Source organism: Choristoneura fumiferana, chromosome 27 (genome assembly GCF_025370935.1).
Source record: "Choristoneura fumiferana chromosome 27, NRCan_CFum_1, whole genome shotgun sequence".
NCBI classification, from domain to species: domain Eukaryota; kingdom Metazoa; phylum Arthropoda; class Insecta; order Lepidoptera; family Tortricidae; genus Choristoneura; species Choristoneura fumiferana.
The window spans coordinates 2,878,262-2,897,042 of NC_133498.1; the positions used below are offsets into that span (position 1 = coordinate 2,878,262).

The 18,781-nt window shown below is 39.3% G+C and overlaps 3 protein-coding genes across 3 annotated transcripts; 1 reads left to right on the forward strand and 2 right to left on the reverse strand.

Annotated features, from left to right (window-relative positions):
- Positions 1–1,394: 1,394 nt before the first annotated feature.
- On the reverse strand, positions 1,395–3,104 carry LOC141443488 (chorion class B protein PC10-like). Its single transcript, XM_074108807.1, has 2 exons — positions 2,996–3,104; positions 1,395–1,830 (listed from the first exon to the last, which is right to left on the reverse strand). Exons 1-2 carry the CDS (start codon positions 3,044–3,046, stop codon positions 1,429–1,431), a joined length of 453 nt encoding a protein of 150 aa, XP_073964908.1. The 5' UTR covers positions 3,047–3,104; the 3' UTR covers positions 1,395–1,428.
- A 7,461-nt stretch (positions 3,105–10,565) lies between these two features.
- Positions 10,566–14,277, reverse strand: LOC141443543 (uncharacterized). Its single transcript, XM_074108851.1, has 2 exons — positions 14,169–14,277; positions 10,566–11,012 (listed from the first exon to the last, which is right to left on the reverse strand). Exons 1-2 carry the CDS (start codon positions 14,217–14,219, stop codon positions 10,614–10,616), a joined length of 450 nt encoding a protein of 149 aa, XP_073964952.1. The 5' UTR covers positions 14,220–14,277; the 3' UTR covers positions 10,566–10,613.
- Positions 14,278–14,524: 247 nt separating this feature from the next.
- On the forward strand, positions 14,525–15,550 carry LOC141443466 (chorion class CB protein M5H4-like). The gene is made up of 2 exons (XM_074108769.1): positions 14,525–14,630; positions 15,132–15,550. Exons 1-2 carry the CDS (start codon positions 14,583–14,585, stop codon positions 15,498–15,500), a joined length of 417 nt encoding a protein of 138 aa, XP_073964870.1. The 5' UTR covers positions 14,525–14,582; the 3' UTR covers positions 15,501–15,550.
- The last annotated feature ends 3,231 nt before the right edge of the window (positions 15,551–18,781 follow it).

Consider the following 18,781-nt stretch of genomic DNA (forward strand, 5'->3'; position numbering starts at 1 on the left):
CCAGCGCTGTAGTTGCACTGATAACTTATTTCTTCGATATAAAGTAGTTCTTCTGACTCCCTCTGGAGAAAAATGACGAATCGTGTCCCTCTTTCCATGACATTCATAAAATTGAATAAATCTTTTTGCAAATACTTCGTGTTCAGCTCTCTTCATTATTAAAACTTTAAAAATACTTTCGAAATTCCCGCTTAATCTGACAGATATAACCTACCCCTATGATCTTACCTACGGCTGCTATGACAGATATTTTTCTTAAAAAAATAAAAATCTTTTCAACCAGTTCGAAATTTGAAATTTGTCTCTTTACTTCTGGGACAGCCTTTATCATGGGACACCACCAAGAAAAAACATTCGTATTATTAATTCATACAAATATCTGCCTTGGCCGGCTCGGCTCGGATTTTTTTTGTGTATATTCGGTAGGTCTGAGAATAGGACGTAAACTATTTTTCATTCTTCTTCGCGGACGGAGCCGCGGACAACGGTGAGTATAAAATATATATTCGTGCAAAACTACAGCTACTGATAATCTCTGAGCAAAGCCACGGACGAACAGAAGAAGAAGAAGATGATGATGAAGATTGATTTATTTGCCAACATGAACAATACAGGATAGGCACACAGAATACAAATAAACAATAAACTAATAAAAAATGTGTTTGCCAGTCCCTTGCACTGTGTGGCAAAAGTAACAGGCTCAGCTTATGCTGCGCTTGCTCAGAAGCTGCCAGCGCTGGTTTTCAGCCTGCCCCCGTTGACTCAGGCTAGCTAGACAGACAGACAGACAGACATGGTCAAACCAAAGTCTAAAGAACTTTCTACATTTTCTTACACTGCGGCGTCACCAACCCCACCAGTATGGTAGGCACCTCAAGGCGCTGCCTACCCTGAAGTGGACATAATATTGACACTAAACCTATATTGATCTAAACAAGTAGCTTTTACCCGCGGCTTCGCAGGCGTAAACTATTCAATCTGGTAGGTAGTTAGAATTAAAATTCCGGGATGTTATGAAATTCCCCTGGGAATTCTCAAATTTTTTATCGTTGTCTTCATTGAGACAACTGCCCAAAATTTTAAGACTAAACCCAACGGTTGTTATTTCGAGATTTTATCCCTTTCCTGAAGGAATATCGGGATACAAGTAGCCTATGTATTATTCCAGAGGTCCAGCTACCTCCGTACCAAATTTCATGGCTCTAAGCCCAGCGGTTGATTGAAGTATTCTATGTTTTAATCCAGGTTATAAAATATTTTTTGCCAAATTTCATCCAAATCCGTCCAGCAGTTTCAGGTGAATAAGATCACTCACTCACTCACTCACATACTTTCGCATTTACGTATAATATAATAGGATAGTATATAAGTAATCGTAGGATTAAAATTGCAAGTTACATGTTTATATAAATTGTATTTCCTTTTAACTTAGTTTCTGCACCGGCATCCTCCAAGCTGCGCCAGGGTCAGCCCAGAGGTGGAGACAGCGTTGTTTCCACTGGGATTCCCAGACTCCTGCACTATCACAATGTCACCATTCCCGCAGCCGTAGTCCACAGACGCAGACCCTGAGGTAGGCAGGATACCTTCCAGAGACACGGCGCTCAGGAAAGGCATCGAGCCAGTTACTTGGACCTGGCCTTCCATTCCTAGTTCAGCGAGGACAGAGACACCATCGGTCGAGAGGGGGCCGTAGCAGGTGACAGTGAGAGGACCTCCGGTAGTTGCTGTGGCGGTTTTGGAGAAGCCGTAGTAGGAGTTGCTGTTAGAGTTGGAACAACTGGATGATAGTGAGGTCTGACGGCATCCGCAGTTCTGGGCTGATATAGACTGGAAAAAAAACGAATAGGTTAGTAATTTTTTTGAAACAGGCTTTACTTTGCGGAGGTCCATATCACCTAAATCTGGCAGCATCGTGAGCGGGTGTTGTTCTGAGGATGAACTCTGATTGAGTTCACAACGCGTCAGTGTTCTGTGGTGGTGGTGATATGTTTCATAGATCGTAAGGTTGCGCATGCGCAAAGTAATTGTCTTTACTTAGCTCATTTAAAAGGATTATTTCTTATACATTTTTATTAGCAATTATAACGCTGGCAAAACCGTAATTAAAACTTTAGTTCTGTAGGCCGCAAAGGGTTCTTTTACACTTTTACTACTACACTAGTGTTTTGTGCTTTCGAAAAGACCACCATTGCCAAGAGAATACACCGCAAGAAACTTGGCAGAAAGTAATTTTTTCGAAACAAAATATACATTATAAACAAAATTACTGGCACCTGAGGTATTCCATCTTAGGCCTCTAGGTTGGCAACGCATCTGCAATACCCCTGGCGTTGCAGATGTTTATGAGCGGTGGTGATCTCTTACCATCAGGAGACCCACTTGCTCGTTTGCCATCCAGAACATTTATCATGAACTACTCGTATGTAATAATTTTGCTCACCTTATGATAGCTACATCTTTGCAACAAATATTAATCATACAACGTTTCCACCACCGCACTGTAAGAACACACACTAACCCCAACCCAACTATTACCGCCACAAAACACTGACGCGTTTCGAACTCAACCTGAGTTCATCCTCACCTGAGAATCAACTATCATTTAAAGCAGCGTTTCTACCAGAGATGTGCGTGGATGTGTTACGAGGAATATGTTTTTCATTAACCAATAAAAACGCTTCATTTGCCTCGCCTCTGTTGTTTCCACCACAGATGTGCTGTTCGAGGATGTGTAAATGAAGCGTTTCTATTGGTTGATGAAAAACACATCCCTGGCAACACATCCTCTCTCATAATTGGTAGAAACACTGCTTAAGGTCGCGGGTGACTCGGGTGAGCGAAGTAATTATTAATAGTTTATTGATATTATGTGTATATGAAAGCTACTTCGGGATATATATCGGGTTATAAAGTAGTCGATTGTGTTATTCTTGAGATCTATCTACACACAAACGCTCACAAACTTTCACAGTTAAAATATTAGTAAGTTTACCTGCATGATAACAGCCTGGAGGCAGACAACGAAGAAAATTTTTGCAACCATATTGATTTTCTAGTTCAAAAACTGTTTCCCGAATAATACTATTTTATATAGTAACACCGTTTTTATAATGCTTTCATTGCTTAAAGTATTATCGGGCATTATTTCGTCGCTACTTACTTAAGTTTCAATGATAAAGTACATATATATTTCTTCAAAGCCTTCCATTTTTGTTAAGCAATGACGTCGGTTGAAGTATGTGGATATTTTGGCGAAACTGTACGACTTATTTTTGCATCCATGAAACAAGGTGTTAATTAACTGAAACCAGAAAGTAGTTCGCTCAGAATCGAGAGTAGAATCAATAACAGTATGTTTTAAATTAGGTTGTGTTTGTGTTTTTAAATCGCTTTTTTATTGCGCCCAGTCTAAGAGTTACGACTGCATAGTATTAAAAATTAAATGCAATCAACCTGACTTAAAATTAAAGAAATTTATTTTTAGGGTGTCTGAGGTTTTCAGTTTTTAATTAATACCTCGGTAAAATAATAAATTTGTCGGAAAAACTAATCGCGTATCTGGCGACCAAAGAGCAGGCTTTTTCTTCGCCAAAAGACTGAGCCTCGCAGTGCAACGAGGCAACGCCGCCAGCGTCTTGGGTACAATGCCCCGCGCTGCGCTGCCTTTGGAAGATGAAGCCCGTTTTATGTGTTTTTATTTTTATGTAAAGTCAAAGTCAAAGTCAAAATATTTTTATTCAATTTAGGCTATAACAAGCACATATTTTGCAGGTGGTAGGACCTTGTGCAAGGTCCGCCCGGATTGCTACCACCATCTTGCTCGCTAATCCTGCCGTGAAGCAGCAGTGCTTGCACTGTTGTGTTTCGGCGTGGAGAGTAAGACAGCCGGTGAAATTACTGGCACGTGAGGCATCCCATCTTAGGCCTCTAGTTGGCAACGCGTCTGCAATACCCCTAGTGTTGCAGATGTTTATGGGCGGTGGTGATCTCTTACCATCAGGAGACCCATTTGCTCGTTTTACATCCAGTCAAATAAAAAAAAAAAAAATATGAATGTCAAAAAAAAACTACCACCGGTTCGGAAAAACTTCTGTTGAGAAGAATGAGGCAAGAAACTCAACGAGGTATATTTTTAAACAGATTTACAATATTATTAAATGATATCTATACATCACAAATATTTAACACAACTTTATTTTAACACAGTAGGTTCGCTATGTAATAAGTTTCGTTTGTAATATTTTTTGGAATTTTATTATAAAAAAACGTATGCAAACGACTTTTTGGTTTTAGCCAGTAAAAATTATTGTTTGATAATGATAACCTCCACTGCAGGTCACAAAAGCCCTTTTAGAGTGCCACTATGAATGACAACTTGTCACTTGCATCGACTGATCGCAACCCTCGCGACGCCGTCAGTCCACCTAAAGGGAGACCATTAACGCTTCGTCTTCCGGTTCGTGGTACTCGAGGATTTTCTCTCCCAACGGTTATCGTTCCTCGAGCGATGTGAATAGAATAGAATAGAATCTATTTATTGTCAAACTGTGGCCCGCCCATGCCACTTCAACTCTCTCTCTCTCCAGAAAGATCAGAAGCTCTCTCCATTCTTTACCAAACACCACAATAGTAAACCATACAAAACCAGGTACACCTACACATGGAGAGAAAATTAAAAGGTAAGTAATAGGCGCATATTGACTGAAAATCAGAATCTTTTGGCACAATGTTTCTTTTATCCTCTTTTTTCCTGTTCACCTTATTTACCAAGGTTATATGAGGTTTTCTAATTTTTTTTAGTTATAATCTTTATTGTTTGTTGTGCTGAATTTTGGTAAATACATTTATCCTTTCTTTCTTTCTTTCAGTAGCTAGACGATTCATACATGAAAGCATTTCAAGCTAAATAATAATGTAGAACCTATCCCCATGACCTATCGCCTCTCAAGCAGAGGGTCGTGGGTTCAAACCCCGGCTCGCACCTCTGAGTTTTTCGAAATTCATGTGCGGAATTACATTTGATATTTGCCACGAGCTTTGCGGTGAAGGAAAACATCGTGAGGAAACCTGCACAAATCTGCGAAGCAATTCAATGGTGCGTGTGAAGTTCCCAATCCGCACTGGGCCCGCGTGGGAACTATGGCCCAAGCCCTCTTGTTCTGAGAGGAGGCCTGTGCCCAGCAGTGGGACGTATATAGGCTGGGATGGAATAATGTAGAAATAAATAAGAATACTAGGTAATAATAATATCACGTAATTTATTATTCTGCAACCAATTGAAGGTCTGGTAGATAAAGTTATGTATTTCAATATGTCAAGTTCACATAATTTCTTTATAATGTCACGTTCATTTTGTTACGTGGGAACTAACGCTGCAGTCAGTATCAAAAGGATGTAAGTTCATACAAATTGTGTCACACCTCCATATTTGCAATCAAAAGGTTTTCTAGCGATGGTTAGATGGTCTAGACATGTTTTATCAAAATCGGTTCAGCTGTTTTTGAGATATTGAACTTTGAAGTGACAATGTCGGGGTTTTCCAACTTTTTGTAGGTTACGTTAGTTGCTATTATGTATAGGTATGAAGTCGATCACGCAACGAGTTCGCCGCGACTGATATGTGTATATAAAACACGCTTATACATAACTCGCAAGTGTAATAAAGTTTGGGGCCCTAGATGACAGACTTATTTCTTTATTTTATTCTGCTTCAGAGGCCATAGATACAGAATATATAATAGTACTAACGTACAGAATGGCCACGCTCCGCCCCGCACCGGTTCGAGTTACCCCACCCCTCAAGATTGCAGGAAAACCGCAGGAAAACAGTCGGGAAAGACTACAGCAAGGCTACTACGAAAAAAAAAAGTAAAAAAAGTAATTTTTAATACAAGCTTTTTTGCTGTTTTTTTTACTGTACTTGCATTGTCTTTTAAAATACGTATATCAATCCTACATATACAATAAATTCGAATGTTTGTGAGTGAGTGAGTATGTTTGTTACTCCTTCACGAGAAAACTGGCTGGAATAAAACATAGAGGCTACTTTTTATCCCGATATTCCCACGGGATAGGGATAAAATCTCGAAATAACAACCGCTGGGCTTAGAGTCATGAAAACGACATGATTGTCTTTAATGTAACGTTAATGAAAACCATAATTTAAGTTTCGGGAATACCCACGGGATTTTTAAAAATCCCTAAATTTTAATTCAGCTGCTGGATCTAATGATATACGTCTGCGCAGCCGCAGGTACACAATAGTAAATTATATGTTTGTTAATAAAACCTTATAAAATTAATCGCATTATTATTTAACATTAAATTTCTCAAAATTAACATTATTTCTTGATTTTTCTCCAATATAATGTAAATTCACCACCTGCTAAAATTTATTCCTTACTTCTCCATCTATTCCATTGTAAAGGTTGCCTGGAAGAGATCGCTCTGAAGCGATAAGGCCGCCTATTACTTACCTCAGAAAAATCTCTGTGTATATGTCGGCGGCCGATCGTATAATCCGCCAGATCACGAAATTCCTAGGCATATCACGAAATGGCGCCATTTCATGATTTGGCTAAGGGACATTCGCCATATCGTTAAAAACTCACCGTTTAACGATTTGCCTAGTGACGTTTAGGCAGATCATGAAATTCCTAGGCATATGATGAATCGCCGCCGTATCGGTTCTGGCACTTCGCCGGCCGCTGCCGCGGGACGCTCGCTTCGCTCGCTCGGCTCGTGCGTTGTAGTCAAAATTCATACTACCTAACCACTCCTCGCTTCGCTCGTCGTACCTAAATTTTACTTTTTTTCGGCACATCACGATCTGCCCGGTATACTACCTAACCACTCCTCGCTTCGCTCGTCGTACCTAAATTTTACTTTTTTTCGGCACATCACGATCTGCCCGGTATAAAGCTAGGAATATCGACGAATGCGTTTCTCTAATCGATCTGCCGTATTGTTTCTCAGGCACATCGTGATATGCCTAGGAATTTTATGATCTGGCGGTTTTAACTATCGGCTGCCGACATACATACCTGTGTTTTCTCTCAAGTAGCTAACTTATCCCTTGCAAAAGGTCCTACCACCTGCAAAATTAAAGTTCAACAGTCGGGACCCATTAGGTAAGAATTTTTGAGAGTCACGATTTAAATGGGTCCCGACTGTTGAACTTTAATTTTGCAGGTGGTAGGACCTTGTGCAAGGTCCGCCCGGATTACTACCACCATCTTGCTCGCTAATCCTGCCGTGAAACAGCAGTGCTTGTACTGTTGTGTTTCGGCGTGGAGAGTAAGACAGCCAGTGAAATTACTGGCACTTGAGGTATTCCATTTTAGGCCTCTACGTTGGCAACGCATCTGCAATCCCCCTGGTGTTGCAGGTGTCTATGGGCGGTGGTGATCTCTTATCATCAGGAGACCCACTTGCTCGTTTGCCATCCAGTTGAATAAAAAAAAATATTTAACAGCAATTTAGGGAGTCGAGTTTTTGATTTTTTTAATTTATTGTTTTATTTCACACTTTTCTGTGAAAATGGTATATTAAAACGGTTATAACCTGTATATTTTTAGAATGGGCTCATTATTAGCTTTCATTTGATACCCCACTCGATAGGTTTGAATCAAAATCATTTTTTGGAAACTTACAATTTGGCGCCAAAAATCCGCCATTTTGATTTTTTAAGAATTTCATACCCAGTGTCACTCGCGTCATTAAGACGAATCCAATGACGTATCATTGATCAAAATCGGTTCAGCCGTTGAGTAGTTACGAGAGGACATAGAAATAGACATACATACATACATACGCGTCAAGCACATAACTCTCCTTCTTCGCAGTCGGGTAAAATTACCTACATGTCCAATTTTTGATGATCTGACCCTACTGGGCATTACCTCTTTTAAGGGGCTACCCGAGGTTTCCATCGATTTTTGACAAGTTTTTTAATCGTAGCTCCTACTTTTGCACTACACAGATAGAATTATAAGTCAAACGGCTATCAGTTCTCCAATCTTTTATCTCCATTTATGTCTACGGGATTTTGAAAAAAATGAATACTTCATTTTGTATGATTTTTTTAAGCATTGTCTGAAAAAACACTTATTTCGTATCTCTATTGACGTTAAAGATCTAAAATATACGAAATCTACATCATGGGTTCGTCTTTGACGTCTCTAAAAACTGGTCGAGGGTTTTCATTTGAAACTAATTAGGTAACACAAAAGTTATGGCCATAAAACCAGTTTTTTGGCCTAAAATTTTTCAAATTTGATGCCAAATATCTCGAAGTAAATATGGGATACTATATTGCTTAAAGCCGTTGTTGTTAATATAATAAGCTACAAAAAACATGAGAAAACTAAGGAATTCAGATCGAAGGTCATTGGGTCATGGGATCCCCTTAATAACTCCCGCGAAGACACTAATGACACAAAAATGCTGAATATTCATCCATTATCGGGCTAAACAAAATAACATTCCATGTTTTACACGTGCGAGGTAGTGGAAGAGCACCAATCATCGAGATGGTGCGGGTGGAAACCACCCTTAAGCAGTTGTCTCACCGCCGGCGAGGAAACGATTGGCTGTCGACTATTTTCTCGCTCAAGAAACGAACAAAAGATATAAGATCCTGTGTGAGTAAAAGAGACATAATTATATATTAATAGTTGATCGCTGGCGGTTCATACTGCCGGCGAGAAGTCGAGAACTCGCTCTGACATCTTTGGTCGCAGCCACAAGAGCTATAAAACTCGCTGAGCTATAAAACTAGCTCAGCGCTATTAGCTTGGCGGCCGCCCGGCTCGAGCGAGTGGAGCGAGTAATCGCCCGTCGTGCTCGAACACTCGCTTTTCACTGCTCGCCCACTCGTTTCTAGTTACTCGCTCTGCTCGCTTCTCGCTCATCGTCGGCGGTGGGACAAGTGCCTTATGCTGAGTGCTACGGTGATGGAACAAAAATTCAGGAATTTTATTGATGCGTGCACCGCAGGACTAGACATTGTGGTGAAGGCCAATATCCAGCAGTGCTTCTTTCGTCTGATGATGATAAAAATAAGGTTTGTTTCAGCTGTAATCTGCCTGGTAGCTTCAGTGCTGGGAGTGACGGCGGGAGCACACTGGTCCCACAGGAGCTACAAGGCCAAGCTGCCTCTCCAAATAATCCTCAATCAAATTAGGTTTTTTTTTTAATTGTGTGTGCGTATCCTATTTTCTAGTGATGATGTTATAGGAATAAATATACCCATATTCTTACAATTTAGAAAGAAAATATTAAATGGGAAGTCGCTAAAGTCAGATCGAAGACAGTTGATAAATATTATTACAAATATTAGGGCCCTCGCCCACGGCGACTTTTGGTAGCGATGCAGTCGCGAGTTTTGTAAATGCTCGACAGCATCGCTGTAATATAAGGAGAGGTGGGAGGTGGCCAATAAGACGATATCTGTAGTCGTGCGTAAAGAGAACAAGAACAAGAACCCCTTTTTATTAATTAAACCTTAGATTATATACATCACTAGATGAAAACCCGGCTTCGCTCGGGTAATACGTAGACTCATAATAACATGTTTGAAAAAATATTTTTTTCCAGAGTAAAGACTGTCGTACTTATCGAAAAATCTGACGTATATTCCCATGCTTAATATTATCACAAACGTACTTTCACAGCTAACCTACGTATCGGTATTATTCTCTAGTAGATATTTCTCCTAAATCTTATTTGCCCAAATAACTATGATGTCTCTTTCTCATCATCAAAGAAATTAGACCTAAAGGGCCCCATATACTTACGGTACGATTCGTCTGTACGATCGATCTGATGAAAATCGACGAATCGTACCGTGTGTGGGGCCCTTAAGAGGTCACAATGGAGAACGAAATGCAAACCTGTGACACCTGTGACGCCACTTTGATGTGATGACTTTGACATGTTTACTTCGCAACGCCATTATATACTTAGTAATTTATTCAAGTTTATATTGAAAATACTCGATAATCCGAATTTTCCGCCTACAAGTTGTCGACTCGGATTGACTAATTTTTTACGCTCTTCAATTTGATGTGCATTTCGTTCGAGTCTACCGTACCCGTTGACGAAATTATTAATATAGATGATTGTCGCTGACACAAGCAATATGCGTTTATGTAGCAGTAAACTATTGTTACTGCTAAACACTGAAAGTGGCCAATTGCCATACTACATCGCTACTAACGCGCGTTAGTCGCATTGCCAACGCGCTACTAACGCGCTGCAGCATCGCGACTGTATTGATGCAAACGCGCGATGGTTTCGGACGACATCGTGGAGAGAACGGAGGGAGGGTGTGAAGGGAGGGAGGGTGAAGCGCGGCAGTAGCGCGTTTGCATCGCGACTGAATCGTGGTTATGTGGGCGAGGGTACACAGCTAGCGACCGCATCGCGACTGTATCTATGCGAACGCGCGACAGCATCGCTACTGCATCGCTGCAAAAAGTCGCCGTTGGCGAGCGGCCTTATGGAACCAACCATAGGTGTACCAGATTACAGGAAATAAATTTGACAAAAATAAACACATATTAAAGTTGCAAAACAAACAGTCATATATTTTTGGAATAAGTCATGAATTATTGGCACCCGCAGCCACACTGTCCGGAGATGGAGACAGAGCCGGAGGCGGGCACGGTGCCGCTGAAGTCGACGGAGCCGAGCACCGGCACGGAGCCGACGACGACGGTGTTCCCGCCCACGCCGATGTCGCCCGCCACGCCCACCTTCCCGGTGCCCACGCCGCCGTACGAGCCGCACGACGCGGAGCTGACCGAACTGAGGACTTGGCTGCCCAGGCTGGACACGCCACTGTTGCTGCCCAGGCTGGACACGCCACTGTTGCTGCCAAAGTTGGACAGGCCAATGTTGCCCAGGCTAAGCCCAGAACCCCCCATGTTGGAGCACCCAATGCTGATCGGTGCCGGAGAGTAGCCGTAGGAGATCTGGCCGCAACCACACTGCTGGCTCATCACAGACTGCAAAATAAAGTTATAAATCAGTCTTCGTACATAGGTATATATTTTTAGCAACAGAACTCTAACAGATAACAATAAATTTTAAAATAAAAAACCTGACTGCCCTAAAAAATACTAAAAAGAAGAAAACAAGTTTAGTGGGCTAGAACTCTGTTAGTAGCTAGTTTAAGTCGAGTCGATGTCGAGTCGGGTCCCATTAGGTACTAAGAATTTTTGAGCTGGTCACGATTTGAATGGGTCCCGACTGTTGAGCTTTAAGTTACTCAGCTACTTAACAGACTTTAGCTCACTAGACTTGTTTTCTTCTTTTCGGTTTTTGTTTTTTTTTTTATTGTTTTATTTCACACGTTTTTGATATTATCCTGAATATATTCAAACAATTATAGCCCATATATATTTAGAATTGGGCTAATTCTTAGCTTTCATTTGATACCCTACTCGATAGGATTGTTTTTTTTTTAAAACTCACAATATGGCGCCAAAAAGCCGCTACCTTGATTTTTCAGGAATTTCATGTAGCCAGTGTCACTCGCGTCATCAAGAGGAATCCAATGACGTATCATTTATCAGAATCGGTTCAGCCGTTGAGTAGTTACGATAGGACATAGGAATAGACATACATACATTCCATTTCTATTTTTAACCGACTTCAAAATAAAAAAAAACGGCCAAGAGCGTGTCAAACACGCTCAAAATAGGGTTCCGTAGCCATTACGAAAAAAAAAAGTAATATTTTATACGGAATCTTCCAAGTTTAGTTATATTTTATACCTTAGGCTGCTATTTACTCTTAAACTACTAAGAATTCTCAAGCAAACTCAGCCGTTATAGTTTTCCTTGTAAGTTTGATATACTTACTACCATCCTGAATTTTTTCAAATTTTTCCACCTACCGGTTTAGATTTTAGAGGGGTGGGGGGGGGGCGCCCGATTTTAATGAAAATTTGCACTGATTTAAAGTTGATAGAAGACCTATCCAACGATACCCCACACTATAGGGTTGGAAAGGAAAAAAAAATAGGGTTGGAAAGGAAAAAAAAATCACCCCACTTTACATCTATGGGAGGTACCCTAAAAAAAATTTTTTGTGAATTTTTTATTGTACCATTTTGTCGGCATACTTTATATATACCTATATATCAGTGCAAAATTACAGCTTTCTAGCATTGATAGTCCCTGAGCAAAGCCTCGGACGGACAGACAGACAGACAGACATGGCGAAACTATAAGGGTTCCGTTTTTGCCATTTTGGCTCCGGAACCCTAAGAAGGAGGAGGTTATAAATTCGGTTGTTTTTTTTATGTTTGTTACCTCAGAACTTCGTCATTTTTGAACCGATTTGAATTTTTTTTTGCGTTCGTCTATTACTTAATGTCTTCAATTAGGTTCCTTCAATCTGATGATTGGTTCTTAAGGATATCGAGGGAACTCTTCAAATGTTGTAGAAGGGGCAGCCTATAGTCAATTGGATATATTTAGTAGTAACTCGTGCATTAGCTCTTGGAAAATCATCATTGGTGAAGTGGAACTGATGATGAAGACCACAGTTGGCAATCGGAGTTACTACTCAATAACAAGAATTTCACGGGTTAAATTTTAATTACTTTGTCACAGTTGCTAAGCAATTTATGCTACTTGTAATGCATATGGTAAAATGGGTGGTGAAGCACCAGGACTCCTCAATAATGAACGTCTCTGCGTCAGAAAAAGCAATCTTTCGTAAAGGTGACGAGCATTTGATATTAAACTATTGTATCTTAGATTATTTACACTAAAAAGCGTGAAAAAAAAATAACAAAAAATTAAACCGACTACAAAAAAACATGAAAATAATTTTCTACCAGTCTGAAGTCGGTCGGTGCCTCAGCACGAGCCAGCAGGAGTGATTGAAGCCCAATATAAAGTGCGTACTTAGGTGAAGTAGATGACTATAAGGTCCACTCTTGACTTGCTGGCTCGTGCTGAGGCACTGACCGACTTCAGACTGGTAGAAAATTATTTTCATGGTTTTTTGTAGTCGGTTCAATTTTTTGTTTTGATTTTTTTTCTAAAAAAGCAAAACCGCGGGACAAATTTAATTTTACAATAATTTATTTAATGCCTAATTAGGTACTTATTTACCTAAAAATAAATAAGGACTTGCACCTTTAATACTGTTTATTTAGGTTTGCTTATTTTTAGGTATAAACGATTTGAACTGTGTCAGATACAAAACAATAGTCAGCTAGGTATTTCGCAAACGTGTTTACATTTATAAGTATTATACATAATTATTTTAACAATTAATGCTGGTTAGGGTTCCGGAGCCAAAATGGCAAAAATGGAACCCTTATAGTTTCGCCATGTCTCACTGTCTGTCTGTCTGTCCGTCCGCGGCTTTGCTCAGGGACTATCAATGCTAGAAAGCTGTAATTTTGCACGGATCTATGTAAACTATGCCGACAAAATGGTACAATAAATAAAAAAAGACAAAAAAAATTTACTACCTTACTATGGACGTAAAGTGGGGGTGATTTTTTTTTCTCATCTAACCTTATAGCACAGAATAGATAATAGTACAAGTACTTATAGTGTGGGGTATCGTTGGATAGGTCTACTATCAACTTTAAAGTGCAAATTTTCATTAAAATCGAGCGTCCCCCCCCCCTCTAAAATCTAAACCAGTGATTGGAAAAATATGAAAAAAATCAGGATGGTAGTAAGTATATCAAACTTACAAGGAAAACTATAACGGCTAAGTTTGCTTGAGAATTATTAGTAGATTCAGAGTAAATAGCAGCCTAAGGTATAAAATATACCTAAACTTGGAAGATTCCGTATAAAATACGAAATCTTTAGAAAAATATCACTTAATTTCCTTCGTAATGGCTACGGAACCCTATTTTGGGCGTGTCCGTAGATATTATTTTAAAAATTAAATCTTAATACAAACTTTTATTGCTGACTGTACTTGCATAACAAACATCCAACTTATCTATGTAAGTATACAAAATTTCAAGTCAATTCTACTTTTGGAAATTAGTCAAAATGGACTTACAAGATTTGACCCCAACAAACAGGGCAAGTTATATAAAAGCTTGTAATACACGTCAAAATGGGTGAAATAAAATAATAAGTAAATACTTAGTAGCGAGAGCTTGTTTTTTTTTTATTTACCTGGATCAGGCAAGCCTGGGCGAACAGAGCGAGGACGACGAAGGGAGACATTGTCAATAAAGTTTCTTGTTTCCCGTAAGAAGAAAGAATGAATAAACAAAATCCAAGTAGTACCTACTTTTATACCAAATGCAACAAGTATGTAGAAATAGGTCAATTTAACAAAGCTTAGACTTTATCACTAATTCTTAAATTTTTAAGGCACAACTGGCATTCTTATCGTCATATGACCAAATAACGTTGCACTTGCATCTGTTCTGTACCAATCCTCCTACAACATTATCAAATTACATTATTAACTTACAAATTGTGAAACAAAAGGTGCAGCCGAGGTCCTATTTCGGTAGGTATATAAACTAGGCAGGTGTTTCAGTATGTCATTCTACGTTTGTTACCAAACTACGAAACTTCAAAATGACTTTCCAAATCGTCGTCCTGTGCGCGGCTGCGTTCCTGGTTCAGGTATGAATCATCATTATATCAGCCGTAGGACGTCCACTGTTGGACATAGACCTCCCCCATAGTCCTCTAAGCGGCTTTAGCCAGGCTATCCGTCTATCTCGTTGGTGGACGTCCTAAGCTGCGATTGCCGATCCACGGTCTCCTTTCGAGGACTTTCAGGCCCCAACGGCCATCTGTTTTCCTTGCTATATGGCCTATTCATTGCCAATTCAACGACTTATACGCGAGTAACATATGAATAAGTTCCTATTTCATGTTGACCTATAACTTGGTCCATGTTGTGGATTGGATCCCAATCTGTTAGTTTCAGTAAATTCTGGTACAAAGGTTGCCCATTGTGGGTCAACGAGCCACCGCGGCAAGTGTATTGGGCACCTTTGCGCATGGTATAATGACTGTGTATTTATCTAACCTTTTTGTTATTTAAAAAAGCAAAATGTTAATAAGTTCAGTGATAACGAAACAGTAAGGACACATTTTTAATAATGCCTTTAATTTCAGTCCATCGCTGGCCAAGCTTGCGGTAGAATCAGCATCCCAGCACCCAGCTGCGGCAACACCGTCTCGGTGTCCAACAACGGCGGCTCCCTGATCGTGACCAGCGTGGGCCCCATCGCGCCCGCCGGCATCGCCGTCGCCACCGACCTGGCTCTGGCCGGAGACCTGGGCCTCAGCGGCACGCTGCCGTTCCTGAGCGCTGTGGCCTTCAACGGCCAGTTCCCGACCGCTGGCTCGGCCGCCGTCTCCTACGGCTGCGGAGACGGCAACATCGCCATCACCCAAGAGCTCGGCAACCCCAGCGGCAGAAACGCCGCCTCCGGGTCTGGTCTCAGCGTATCTCAACTCGCTACCTGCGGTTGTGGCCGTTAAATGAACTGATTAACTTGTACAGTTCTCAAATAAATGTTGCTGGCTCAATTTTTTGGCATTTTATTTGTTGTGGACATGAATATTATTTGTTATTTAAAAGAAATAGTCAGATAAAACAAGAAAATGTTAAGATTTGTTTTTGGAGTCTTTTTGTATTTTTTATTTCAACTCCAAATTTTGTTACTTTTACGGTCATCCCGTAAAATCCATATCAAAAATACAAACTGAAACATAGATGCACAGAAAAACTAGAAAAAGAGACCAGCGCTGGGAATTAAACCCAGGTTCTCAGCATTCCGTGCTGCGTGCTATACAGGAGTACAGACACAAATTTCTCCTCTGCACCACATATCTCAGCTTGTTTGTTTCTTATTTAGTCACTTAAGGCAATCTTAATCAATCTTAATTTGATTGCTTACATCTCTTGTCCGGGTGAGCGGTTAGTTCCGAATTCCGATGGAGTGTTGAAAGTTTCTCGATTAGGGCTAAAACATAGATGTCGCTAGTGTCGCTGCTTAAGTGACTAAATAATAAACAAACAAGCTGATAATATATGTGGTGCATAGGAGAAATTTGTGGCTGTACTCCTGTCCAGTGGTAGTGTAGGGGTATAGTACGCAGCACGGAATGCTGAGGACCTGGGTTCGATTCCCAGCGCTGGTTTTTCTGTGCATCTATTTTTCAGTTTGTATTTTCGATAAGAAAAAAATATTCTGCAAAGTAAATTTTTGCTACACTTGACAGATTGATCGTGATCGGTGTTTGACGAGTAGTTGATTCTCATAAATAGGTTAGCTGGCACAGATCCCATATTAGAGATTTGCTCGCCTTTTTGCTTCTCACTGTATTCTTCTCTCTTTTTTTCATTTTTAATGTGCAATAAATAGTATACATACGTATATAGGTACGGTTCATTGACATTTATTGTACTAGACTGAATGTTTCTTACATCAAAACGGCGCACACAAACAGTTCACAGCGCGGTTTTGTGAACAGTTCACTATAGTCTGTTGACGTCCGTGACAGCGGTTGTGTCAAAGTAATATCGATGATTGATGCGCCGCGCGTTTTGTTCCAAACAGCCAGTCTAGTGCCGTAAGGTACATAGATGTCGATGGTACGGTTGGTCCCGGAATTTACCACTATTATCTTGGAAAAAATAACGTATTTGCTACGTACGATTATCATTTGATTGATGAAGTTAGTATCTAGGGTGTTAGGTCCCGGGTTCAAATCCCGGCCGGGGCAGATATTTTTATGAATCATATGAATGTTTGTTCTCGGGTTTTGGTTATTTAATATGTATTTATTAAGTATGTATTTATCTATATAAGTATGTTTATCCGTTGCCTAGTGTTCATAGTACAAGCTTTGCTTAGTTTGGGACTAGGTCAATTGGTGTCAACTGTCCCATGATATTTATATTTATTTATTTATCTCAACAAAAAACACTTGAGTTACTAATACCATTTCTAAGCTCAAAAACTAAAAAATATTCTAAATAACTCGTAGTCAAAATACCACAAACGGGACTTATCACGCTATTATTGCACAAGTAATATTTACCTCGACGTTTCGGCAACGTTACAGTTGCCGTGGTCACGAGTAGACTGAAGTGTGGGGTGTCAAGTCTGCCTAGCAGCGCGAGTTCTTCGAACTACCCGCACTTGATCACTAATAGTGCCGGCACTCGTATCACGAACTACCCGCACTTGTTCACTTTTATTAGGGTAATTATTTGAGGTGTAAGAGAAATGTTACAGAAATAAAAACACACATTTTGATGTGGTCTGTTTTATTTTGAACATAAGGATATGTACCGATAAGATGCTTTATATTATAAGAGATCGATAAAGTTTATTTTGGTTAAAAAAAGCAAAAATCCAATTTTAACGGTAACGAAAATGAGCATCGAGACCACGAAAAAGAACATTTTGTTTATTTTAAAATCTTATAATTGTACTATTTGAATGAAAAAATCTGATCATAATGAGAAACGAATAAGCATTATTTATTAATCAGGTATCAACAGAAATAGACAATCGATATCTATATAAAAAAAAATTAAAACTTGACACGAAATGACGACTTCAATTGTCATTTTTGTAACCTTTTAAATACTATCTAGAAATTACTTAATAAAGTAAGATTAATAACTTCAACTCACAACCAAAACAGGTTTTCAAAACCTTCCCCCCGTGCAGGTCTACGGTAAACCAGAACGAAAATTATTTTACAACAAAATGCTCCTCTAAATGACGAAGTTTCTCTTTAATATTTAGATATATACATTTCACACGTACATTCAGGGCAAAATAATCTTGAACCTCTCGCCAGTTAACAAAATTGGCGACGCACTGGTCATAATTCCTATACCACACCTGGAGCAAATGTTTTGACGGTCAACCATTCTTCGTTTAAATTCAATTAAATCAATAACGGCATAAACGATTACACTGTAAAAAGCAGAAAATTCTATAAAAAGTGTTCTGTATTTTTTCTACTTGTAGGGAAAATCATCTTTTTCGTGTCTTTAATCAGTTTCGTGCCCATAGGACCACGAAATGATGACCACGAAATTGAAAGCTCTTACTTTCGCGGCTCTGCAGTAAATATCCTATAGATTTGAAGCAAATGAAATCAATATTGCATAAACTTAACTGCAAATGACACAGCACCAGTAAAACATTATATTTATTTACCCAATACTTACCAAGTCGCAACCGTAACGAAATGACGCTCGATCTTCGACGCAAATCTAACTGAACCTTTATTACATTAATTATAGATAAATAATTATGACTTGCGATAAACATTATACGTTATATTGACGCAGTCTTAGTTTCAAAGTTGCTTATAGTTAAAAAGGATTTACAGGAGTTTGACCTTTTTTTATTTGTAAAATATACTTAATAAAGTGTGACCACGAAAATGATGGTGTATTTTGGAACAACGGAAATGTAGAAAAAAATAGTCTTATCAATGTCCTAATTTTTTTATGTTTGCATGCATGGTATATCATATTATGAACATTCAATCCATGTTTTAAACAGCAAGTTTTCTATACCTTGTATTTTTACAATACACAAAGTAATCAGGATAATCCGAACCTGACCACGTAACTGACTTTTGTGCAGAAAATTTAAGTTATTGTGGAAAAAAGATAAAATAGAATAAAATGTATTTACCGCAAGTTTCAGTGATAATATCCTAAGCACTTAAAAACAATAAACGATATATTTTTAATTTTATAACTGAAATTGAGTCTGAACACTATTGAA

Bases quoted from the DNA above. Each gene is read 5' to 3' on its own strand.
- LOC141443488 (XM_074108807.1), bottom strand. From the start codon at position 3,046: ATGGTTGCAAAAATTTTCTTCGTTGTCTGCCTCCAGGCTGTTATCATG. The intron at 1,831-2,995 runs GTAAACTTACTA...TTTTTTTTCCAG, and splicing joins TCCAGGCTGTTATCATGCAG to TCTATATCAGCCCAGAACTG.
- LOC141443543 (XM_074108851.1), bottom strand. From the start codon at position 14,219: ATGTCTCCCTTCGTCGTCCTCGCTCTGTTCGCCCAGGCTTGCCTGATC. The intron at 11,013-14,168 runs GTAAATAAAAAA...TTTATTTTGCAG, and splicing joins CCCAGGCTTGCCTGATCCAG to TCTGTGATGAGCCAGCAGTG.
- LOC141443466 (XM_074108769.1), top strand. From the start codon at position 14,583: ATGACTTTCCAAATCGTCGTCCTGTGCGCGGCTGCGTTCCTGGTTCAG. The intron at 14,631-15,131 runs GTATGAATCATC...CTTTAATTTCAG, and splicing joins CGGCTGCGTTCCTGGTTCAG to TCCATCGCTGGCCAAGCTTG.